The 11,359-nt window shown below is 39.9% G+C and overlaps 1 protein-coding gene across 1 annotated transcript in view; it reads right to left on the reverse strand.

Annotated features, from left to right (window-relative positions):
• LOC308665464 (tumor protein D52) overlaps nt 1-7,747 on the reverse strand; it is a gene marked incomplete at its 5' end in the record, with an annotated part of 57,925 nt that extends 50,178 nt beyond the window's left edge. Inside the window, 2 exons of the mRNA XM_081323511.1 lie at nt 3,625-3,734; nt 7,588-7,747. Of these exons, the coding sequence (XP_081179637.1) occupies nt 3,625-3,734; nt 7,588-7,747 (270 nt within the window). The remainder of the gene's footprint in view (nt 1-3,624; nt 3,735-7,587) is intronic.
• Nucleotides 7,748-11,359: the final 3,612 nt, after the last annotated feature.

An 11,359-nucleotide genomic window follows, 5' to 3' on the forward strand; every position in this document is an offset into this window, starting at 1 on the left:
TGCTGCGCCCCCAACAACCGCCGCTGCCGCTTTCCCCCCCCATCGCTCGCCCGCTGCCCCCGAAAATGCCGCTGCCGCTTTTTCCCCCCCCCATCGCTTGCCCGCTGCCCCCGAAAATGCCACTGCCACTTTCCCCCCCCATCGCTCGCCCGCTGCCCCCGAAAATGCCGCCGCTGCCGCTTTCCCCCCCATCGCTCACCCGTGCCGCCCCGAAAATGCCGCTGCCGCTTCCCCCCCATCGCTCGCCCGCTGCCCCCGAAAATGCCGCTGCCGCTTTCCCCCCCATCGCTCACCCGTGCCGCCCCAAAAATGCCGCTGCTGCTTTCCCCCCCATCGCTCGCCCGCTGCCCCCGAAAATGCCGCTGCTGCCGCTTTCCCCCCCATCGCTCACCCGTGCCGCCCCGAAAATGCCGCTGCCGCTTTCCCCCCCTCCATCGCTCACCCGCTGCCCCCGAAAATGCCGCTGCTGCTTTCCCCCCCATCGCTCACCCGTGCCGCCCCGAAAATGCCGCTGCCGCTTTCCCCCCCCATCGCTCACCCGCTGCCCCCGAAAATGCCGCCGCTGCCGCTTTCCCCCATCGCTCACCCGTGCCGCCCCGAAAATGCCGCTGCCGCTTTCCCCCCCCATCGCTCGCCCGCTGCCCCCGAAAATGCCGCCGCTGCCGCTTTCCCCCCATCGCTCACCCGTGCCGCCCTGAAAATGCCGCTGCCGCTCGCCCGCTCGCTCGCTGCCTCGCCCGGGGACCAGCACCAGCCAGCCGGCCCGCCGGCGAGAAGCCCGGCCTGGAGGTGAGGGGAGGGAGCGGAGTCGCCGGGGACGCAGCCCGGGGCCCACGTGGAAACAACACAACGCTTGACACACACACACACACATACACACACACACACGCACGAGGAGGGAAACAAGCTTGACTGAGGAGGGAAACAAGCCCCCCCCCCACACACGCAAGCACGAGGAGGGAAACAAGCTTGACTGAGGAGGGAAACAAGCCCCTCCCCCCACACACACACGCACGCACGAGGAGGGAAACAAGCTTGACTGAGGAGGGAAACAACGCTTGACTGCCCCCTCCCCCCCACACACACACACCCACGAGGAGGGAAACAACGCTTGATTGCCGCCTCCCTAGCAGACCTCCCCATTCCTGTTAGAAATGGAGCCCAGTACTTCTAGTACTCCTGCACCAAAACAAAGACGCAGGTCATACGAAGCTGCTTTCAAACTAAAGGTTGTGTCAAGAGCAGAAAAAAGCAATAACAGTATTGCAAGTAGGGAATTTGGTGTTGATGAAAAACAAGTGAGGGAGTGGCGGAAAATGAAAGCTGAGTTGGAAAAGATTCCAAAGGCAAAAAAAGCTCGACGTGGTTTAACAACTCCATATGTGGCTCTAGAGACTGAATTGCATAAATGGGTTATGGAGTGTCGTCAAAATGGTTACTGCGTAACACGCATGGGAATATGTTCAGAGCCCACACATCTGATGACATAAAAACATTGGCAAAGTCTTCTCAAGTTACTTTAGCCGTTATTCCAGGTGGGCTTACATCTGTATTACAGCCCTTAGATGTGTGTTTAAATAAACCTTTCAAAGACCGTGTGCGAAAGATGTGGTGCGAATGGATGTCATCTGGTCAAGCCCGACTAACAAAAGGTGGAAATATGATGAAGCCTGACATAGAACTGATAGCAAAGTGGGTTCGTGATGCATGGGAAGAGATTCCAGAGGACATGGTGAAGCACGCCATCAGGAAATGTGGCATAAGTAATGCTATGGATGGCAGTGAAGACACTTCTTTGTATGAGGAGGACAACTGTGATAGTGATGACAGCGAACTCTGTGACAATGTATATGATGATAACCTCACACCAGCTACAGCTGAAGCTCTGTTTGCAGATACAGATGAGGAGGAGGAATCCAGTTTTGAAGGATTTTGATGCTTGTGTTTTAGCTTGGTTGCTTATTGAGTTAAGGTTTTTGTACATTTAAAGTTATTGTTAATACTTTAATGTTATATATTGTTTTTGTTGAATATACTGATAATATATTGTTTTTGTTGAATATACTGATAATATATTGTTTTTGTTGAATATACTGATAATATATTGTTTTTGTTGACCCTCTTTTCCACATGCCTCAATTAAAGCAATTTTATTGTTATCTACCTGTATTTTTATTTTTGAAATTTACCATGAGCTGCTGCATTTCCCAGCCTCGGCTTATACTCGAGTCACCAACTTTTTCCAGTTTTTTGGGGTAAAATTAGGGGTCTCGGCTTATAATCGAGTCGGCTTATACTCAAGTATATACGGTAAGTCCTTTATCAAATCTCAACTTTACTAAGAATCTACAACACTGTATTTTTATTTAGTCAATTTGTATAACTGTATATGTCAACAAGTGACTAGGGGCAGAGAACAGTTTCAAGTAAAAAATAACTGCATCACAAATACAAAAATTAAAACGCATAGCAGGTGAGAAAAATATCTCAATTAGCAAGTCTAACACAGCAAGGAGGTGGGTCCTCTCACAGTCAGGGGTCCAGGCCCTGAGACGGGTCTTTAGGATCACAAAAAGGGCTAGGAAGGTTAGGGCCATCCTAATCTCCAGGGGGAGAATTTTCTGTAAGGTCAGCATAATGGCAGAAAAAGCATGTCTTCCAGGTTCCACCAACAGGTATTCCTTAACCAATGGGATCCAAAGCATGCCCATCCTACTGGCCCAGATTGGATGGGTAGAAACAAATAGAGATGGTCCCTCAAGTAACCGATAACTATTTAGACAGAGATCCTAAAATAACCCTTAATTACTGTATGAGGTGTTTTGTTTTTTTTTACAAAAGAGCAATCCATAGGAAGTATAGTTTGGGATGACATTACTAGACAGATGGCTTTTTTGAGTTCATGAGGGTAGTGTTAAGGGTAGACATGATTATTTTAAAGAGATGAAATGGGTGCCTTGGGTCATTCATTGGGTCATTCATTTGCTTCATTACTCCACCAAATGAGAAATCAGCTTAATTTGTACATTTCTGTTGATTATGAAAATTGAAATAGGTACCTTTAAGCCTCCCATTTCACTCCAACTCACCCAAAACCTAAAAAAGATGCTTAACATTTTAGCTTCCCCCCCAACACTAGGGATGCTCTGGGAGCCACATGCTGATATATGACTTTCCTAGAATATATATCATACCGTTCAGGCCTTCTTGAAAAACCCAAGCTTATTTTATTCATAGCAACATGAGAAAAAGGGCACATGGACAATATACATAATTATGCCAATAATCTGTAAGTCCCCATGAACAGTTCAAAGTCAACATGCAGGCAGTTGTTCATGTAGCTCCAGAACCTCCAATAGAGTTAAATGGGGTTAAATTTTAGATCCTCCCATTCTGATGATATCCCTAGGTATACTGTAATCCTTGCAGCCCTTCAGAAAGACAGGAAGCAAAAGTGTGGCTTCCAGCCTACCGTGGATTCTTAAATCAAGGTTAAATACAAAATGACTTTGCACAATCTGTTAACTCAATCATTTTATCTTTGTCAAAGATAGGTGTATAAGTAAATGTTTCAGATTAGTGTTAAAGATCACACAAGAAGTTGTCATTCCAAATTAAATTTACCTTAGCAAGCTCTCTTCTAAGTTCTTCTTGTTCTTCTTCAGAGAGAGCTTCTATATTAATTGCAGCAACCGCATCTTCTCCTTCAGGAATGGCTTCATTTTTCAGCAGACCTTTAAAAAGCAGATCAAAATTGTCAACCTGGCATCACACTATAAAAATGTTCCACAGCGAGGTAGAAATGAAGCCATTAGGATGGGCTCAGTATTAAAAAAAAGGACTGATGTACTGCAAGGTGTGAAAATATTAAGATATTAAGCTCAACTGACAAAAGCTTATCTTAGGGAAATTATAAAAATTGTAAGTCAGGGGGCAAAGAAGCAGGGTTTTTTTTATTTATTTAAATGCCAAGTCAAGAATGAATTCCAATAAAAACCCAGACAGACAAGTTAGTTTCAGGCATAACATTTCATCAACCATCATAGAGCGCACTATTGATGGTTGCTCCTCCCCCTGCCTTGTCCAACAGTAAGCTGTGCCAAGCAATTTTACTTAGCCACCCTTTTTGACCCGCGTGACGTCAATGCCCTGTTCTTTTAGTGTGAAAACTGAAAGTACGGCTGGACAGAACTCCCTAGCTCCATTGTATTTTTTATTATGATCTACAAACAAAAGACAAAAATATGTGTCCCAGGATAATGTGACCAATCTGGGTCAGTCACTGGAGACCAGAGGTTCTGTCTTCTGAGCTTTCAGACTAGAACCCATCTTCAGGGAGCTTCTAGAACTCAGAAGACAAAACGCCTGGTCCCTGATCCCCAGTGACCGACCCAGATTGGATCCTATAAAAAAAGTATTAGACCAAAAGTCTATGCCTCACTGAGGACTCTTTATATACAGGACCCAATCCTGTAAGTGGCCCTGAACCGGCTTAGGGTTAGGGTTAATATTACAGATTATTATTACATTGCAAAGCAATTACAGCAGTATCTCCAAACATGACCCTTTTCTTTTAGGTCAAGGATAAACAACTCTCCCACGGGTCTAACTATGACTGATGCCCTGATTTGGAAGTAGGCTGTAGGAGCTGCTACTCCTCTCTTCTCACTGAGTTGATCGTATTTTGACTAGATGTCAAAGTCCATTTTCCATTCTTACTTTGTTAATTTTGATCTTACAATCACTGCATAGAAATTTGGCAACTCAGTCTTGGGGTGCTTTAGAGTTGTAAATGAGGTGGCAAAGTCCTACATGCATTACAGCATATAATCTCCACCCCCTGCTAGTAAATGTATTTTTTTATAAAAGAAAGGGAGGAGCAGCAGAAGCATGAATTTCTGCTGGGGAGAATTACTTCTGATGAAAAACTAAGATGTCCTCCTTAAAAACAGTTTAATAAAGACGGAATAAACCCCAGCCATATTTGATAGTGATCAGCTAAAATAGTAAAACATTCTTAATAGTGACCTGTTTTGTTTAAGAGGGAAAGAAAGTCACTTGTGATATTTAAATTTTCTACTGTGTGGCTTCCCTCTCCAGCCTTACTGTCCTCCCAAGATTTCTCATTTCAGACTTTCAAAAAACTAGCCCCCTTAGACTTAAAGGTAGCCACTGAATTTAAGAAGCAGAACTTGGAGAGATTCATGACATGGCTTATTGCAGTAACTATAAACAATGAGCACATACTTATCTTCAGACACAAAATACCACAAAGAGTATGCCCATCCTACTCCCCACCCCATAATATACTGCTGTCACAGAAATTTCTTTCTACAGCTCTCATTTTAGAGGAATGACATTTAATGTTACAAACAATGAAGAAGTGTCACACCACTTGCTTCCAGACCTCAAGAAATTAATACCATGACAATTTATTAGAGTCAGAAGTTACACGTATGATGTGCTACCCATTTGCAATAGGATTGAGTTAATGAGCAAACTGAATCCTAGAGTATAGTTACATTGAATGAATAAATAAATAAATATGAAAGAATTACAGGGTATGAGAAAAGACGCTTTTACAGAAAGAGATCTACAATTCTAGTCTTTTCTTTTTCATCAAGTCCCCTCCCTCCTCAGTGTCCCCAAATATGCTTCCAAAGAGATCCAAGAACTCCCTGGAATCATCTGAAACTATTTAAGAAAACAGTTAAATATTAACAAAGAGCATCAAAACAACATTGGGATGCTATAATTCATACAGAATGTTCCAACAGTAGCAATTTAAAGTTTTTCTAGTGGTGGATTTAAGCAGGTGACTGATCCAGAGAATCTGTTCTTCCATGCCTAAAGGAGCTATGAAAAGATCATAAAGAAAATGCCACAAAAATAGCACTCTGTTTATTCCATTATAGGGCTACCTCATAAAAATAGCTAAAGATGACATACAAAGGATTAAAAACATCAGGTCATTTTACTATAGGTTAGAAATCTGTATGTGCAGGGTTCCCTGTGAAATCTTAAAGCACTTTTCACTACGTAGCAGAATGAACTGAGACATATTCAGAGGATGCTACAGCAAACTGAAAGCATACACTGAGTGAATTCTGGAATTTTTTCTAGTCCCTTTACCAGCACTGATCATAGGAGGCAACTAGGCAATTCTTAGTAAAGAAGTATGCTATGTCTTTGAATGTGTACACTGGGAAACACGTGTGCTTGCTCAAGTAAATCATGTGATCAGAAAGAGAGAGGTGGATTAAGATATAGTTTTACAACATTCCAAGTCAAAATTCAACTGGCTATTCCATGGGATATATTAGGGGATTTATTTATTTTTTACCAAAATATTTCTCTCTGTAGCCTTCGGCTAGATTTACCTCATTTTCAAACTTAATTTTCTCCTCTGATATCCTGTTGTATTGGTTTTGGAAAATTATCCTGCTGATGGATAGAAAGACAGAGTTCCAAGCACCTTTATATTTTATTTTAATTACAGAATAATTAAATCTGAAGTCATTCACTTAGTTCCACTCAATCTATTTAGAAATTAAGAGTAGCAGGGATATATAAAAAGTGGGATGTTCCAGAGGTTACTTGAATTTTTGCTGAACTCTTATCATTTTACACCATGGGTCACATTGTCTGGGACTATTTAAGCACTGCCATGAGCAACATTAAAATTTTTACTCCTGATTTAGGAATTAATGCAAATTAATGCTTATTTAATTCATATTTGTAAATATTTCTACTGTATATGCTTGGAAGCATCCAAAGCACGATTTGCATCATTGTGAATATTTAGGGTAGGTGGCAGATGAAACAAACCAGTGAGTTTTGTCATGAACTAAGGAAACATAAAATCTACAATTTTCTTCTCTGAAGCCAAATTATACTCTAGGCTACCAGCTACTCTGAAGTTGTTGTAATCAGATAGGAAATTCAAATTATATATCAATCAAAAGGCCTCAAAATCATTTAGAAGAGTATTATTGCTTGTTAACCAAATACAGAGGAAAAATTACAAAATACAAATGATGCCTGAACATTTTTATTAGCAAAAAATCTAGAATAATGTTGTAACTTGTTATTTATATCAAAATAATATATTATTAACAGCTGCATCCATCATCTAAGATAAGTTCTATTTAATCCCTAAAAGAGAACTCAAATCTAATACGTTTGGAATGTTAGTTTTCAATAATTACATTTTGGGTATACAGTCATTTCTATTCCCCATGAATCAGAAACCAACTGTTCTCCCATCCTAAGAGACTCAAGGCAGTTTTAGGAGTTGCATGGCAATATCAAATATCAAGTATCAAGATTCCATTTCATATATTCATGTTCTAAACTAGGCTTTCAATAGTTTCTATCTAAGCAATAATATCACTGTATACACTAAGATGCACTAACAAGTACAAAAAATGCTTGTTTCTAAATAATCTTTTTACAGTATGACCATTTTCAGTTCCAGCGGATAAATCAGAACCTTATTAAACTCTAAAAGCAATCTGAGCTGTTATCTCCTCTTATAATAGTACTCATTTGCAGAATATTACAGATATTAAAACACAAGACAGTTACCAGAATTCTTCAGTACAGGAGATTCAGGAGGGGAGAAAGTCATGCTGGGCAGTAAATAAAGGTAGTTTTTATTAACTCCAGTGTCAAAATCAAAAGGAGATTTGTAATCTTCATACAGATCCATATCTTGCCAGTCCATCACAGAGATCTTAGAATGCATGAGAACTCGTTCTTTCCTGTACCCAGTGACACATCCATATTTCTTAGTCTCTTTGCACCACTGTGCCTTTGCCCTGAAGTATGTCTGAAGCTGATCTGATCATAAGCTTTAGGCTGCCAGATTGAAATGTTGCTGCAGAAATATTTCTTTATTGCATGGACTAATGCGGGCAGCAAACCAGAAATATGTGGTTTACGCCCCCTCAATGCACCAGAATGGTTTTTAAACATTAAATACCTATGATCCTGGAAAGCATTAGCCCTTGCTGGATTACACCAAGAATTTTCAGGGTGTTTTTTTTAAGTGTCAGCTGACTGCTGTTGCACCAGAATATCCTTAATCTTCTAGGACACAAAAGGATTACTAGACATAATCTATTCTATCAGCCATCTGTGTAAGACTTCATGCTTGATTAATGGAATAGATTCTTTTCTCCCAAAAACACAAACCGAGTTTTGCAGCCATTATCCCTGCAAAAAAATAGTTACATCTATTTCTTGCATTGTAGCAATACACATTTAGCAGTTATACAAAAGAGAACTGTATTCTGTTTCCTAGTATCTCCATATAAACTTTGAAAAATACTTTTCTTAATTGACATCCTTGCAGCTTCTAGCATTAACTGGATATGAAGCTATTGTGCATTCTAAGTTTTCAATAAATAGACTTTAGATCAGTGAAAAAGATCCAATGCCTCAGATGAAACTACGGTATCCAATGTGTTATCTCAGTTTCAATAATATGTTATCTTAAAAAATATAATTTGGCTACAAATTTTGGAGACTTCATCCAAGACCTGGCAAATGGCATCTATGCACCAGCATAAGATTCTCATTTAAATTCTAAAATAAAGTCATAGATTATTGAATGTTGAATATATGTGCAAGCATGAATAAATTTCTGCATACAAATCTCGCCTGTTTCTTAAATCAGGAGAATAGGACTTGCTTCAAAATCCTCTCCTGTTTTTCAGCTGAGTGCTTGATTAAATTGTCTGTCTGTCGTCTTGGGTACCTTATTAATGCTGTTATTTCCCCATATCCATTCAATGGAGCACTTTATCTAAGGGCTTTTTCTGAATACAGTAATTCTTCCTTGTTACTGGAGATCACAGTAGTTTCTTCTTAAGTTTGTAATTCCAATTCTTTGGACAGAGAGTTGTCCCAAGAGACTATTTTATCACTAAAATCTATTAATAATCTGCTATTATTCAAGTCTTACTTGTTGAAGTCAGAGGTTATAGCAAATATATAATTTTTGGGGGGGAGCAAAGTTAAAAAAATTAATGATCCTTTTCAAGATTCATAACTGATAAAAGTTGGTTTGTTCCCTTTCCTTGACGTTGTTGTTGTTAGCTGCGAAGTTGTGTCCGACCCATCGCGACCCTATGGACAATGTTCCTCCAGGCCTTCCTGTCCTCTACCATCTTCTGGAGTCCATTTAAGCTCACACCTACTGCTTCAGTGACTCCATCCAACCACCTCATTCTCTGTCGTCCCCTTCTTCTATTGCCCTCAATCTTTCCCAGCATTAGGCTCTTCTCCAGTGAGTCCTTCCTTCTCATTAGGACTCCTTGAAGTTACTAAAGTCAATTATTGTAATTTATGTATTGAGTCAAATGTTATTAGCTAATGGTGACATCTTAGGTTCATTAGATATTATTTTCTACAATCTATAAATAAGGATATCAAATCTAGTCTTCTAAAATCCAGACATCTGGTAAATGGCAGCAAAGAGGATTAGAGAGAACTAGAACTCACAGTCTCCTGTTTCTAGCCTGGTGCCTTAGTCACTAGACCAAACTAGTTCTCTATAGACCCATAAAGCAGGGGTGTCAAACTGCCGGCCTGCGGGCTGATTCACAGACATGACCAATGCTACTTCAGTGCTGTGTCCCGGCCCTAACCCACACTGAAAAGGATAATATTGCAAAAGTCTTAGGCCAGAAATATGCCAGTGATTTTTATTCCGATTACAAGCATAATCTCTAAGACAAGCCCAGCCTGAAAATTGCAGTTTTTTTGTTTGTTTTTTTAGAAAATGCATGGGCCAACAGAGGTAATAATACTTTGAATAATCTAACTATCAATCAGGCTTTTGAATTATTGCAAATTTGAGTTTTTGCAAGAGGAATCTGCATTAAGTATACTGCCACTGTGCTATTTTAGACAATGGGCATGTTATTGGGTTTCACGGTTTGGCTGCATTTAAAACTCTTATTTTCAACACTAAAATGCATACAGGATGATTCCAAAACCCAGTATTTTTATAAGAAATCCAAGGGTGTTGTTAAGGTTTTATTTATAAAAGGTTTAGAATAAAGTGCTGGAATACCCCATATTAAGAAATAAATTAAGGTTTTTAAAGAATATTAAAGAATATTTTTGTTTAAACACTCTGAAAATGTTTACAAAGGTTTTGGGAGCATCTTCATTGTACCAGAAGTATAAAATAATAGAGGTGATACATACTGTATGAATACGATATGGGATTGCTACTACCGGTATTGCCCTGTTTGGTTTAATAGCTGTAAATTTTGTAACAATTCTGGGAAGAGTAACACGGTTTACATATGTCAACATGGTTCTACTTACACAACATCAGTGTGAAATCTATCAATATCTCAAAACTATGGATCATGGAGCACAGCAAATTACACATGTAAGTAGTAAAAAATATTGCCAACCCAGACTTACAGTCTTGGATCAGTTTTTCCCCTGTCTGCTTCTGAACTGGTTGTCTATGGAAATTCCTCCTTTTCCCCACAACAACCACCCTCTGAGGTGAGTTGGGCTTAGAGAGAATGACTGGCCCAAAGTCACCCAATTGGCTTTCTTGCCTAAGGCAGGATTACAATTCAGAGTCTCCAATTTCTAGTGTGGCTCCATTTAAAATCTGTTTTCTATACATGTGATATGTTTTTGTATTTTGCCTTTTTTCTTTTGTTTCTTTTTTATTTATGTATACTAAACAGAAAACAAAATATTAGAAAAAAAACCTTCCAATTCACCTCATGTGTTCACTTTTATGAAACAGTACTTTTTGCTCACTGCAGAAATTAATATTAAATCATAGTCTGAGGTAGTTCACCATTTTATTTATTTATTTATTTATTTATTTATTTATTTATTTATTTATTTATTTATTTATTTATTTATTTATTTATTTAAATTTTTATACCGCCCTATTCCCGAAGGACTCGGCAGTTTACAGGGCAGCATAAAATACAATATAAAAATAGTATAAATTAAAATAGATTAAATTACATAAGCCCAACAATTAAAACAATATTAAAAGCTAAAACCCCTTCAGTCCAGGCCTGATAGATCAAAAAACCAGGTTTTCAGATCCTGGCGAAATGAACGCAGATCGGGGGCGGCCCAAAGTTCCACCCGTAAATCATTCCAAAGGGCAGGCGCGCCCACAGAGAATGCCCTCCCCCTGGGGATCACCCGCCGGCACTCCTTAACCGCCGGCACCCTGAGAAGGCCCTCCCTGTGGGAGTGCACAGGACGATGGGAAGTTGATGCCGGCAGCAGGTGTTCCCTTAGATAGGTGTTCCCTTGGTCAACTGACAGAAATGTATGTATTTATGTATGAAGACTTACTGCA

This window comes from Vipera berus, assembly GCF_964194415.1.
Source record: "Vipera berus genome assembly, chromosome: 3".
Classification (NCBI taxonomy): domain Eukaryota; kingdom Metazoa; phylum Chordata; class Lepidosauria; order Squamata; family Viperidae; genus Vipera; species Vipera berus.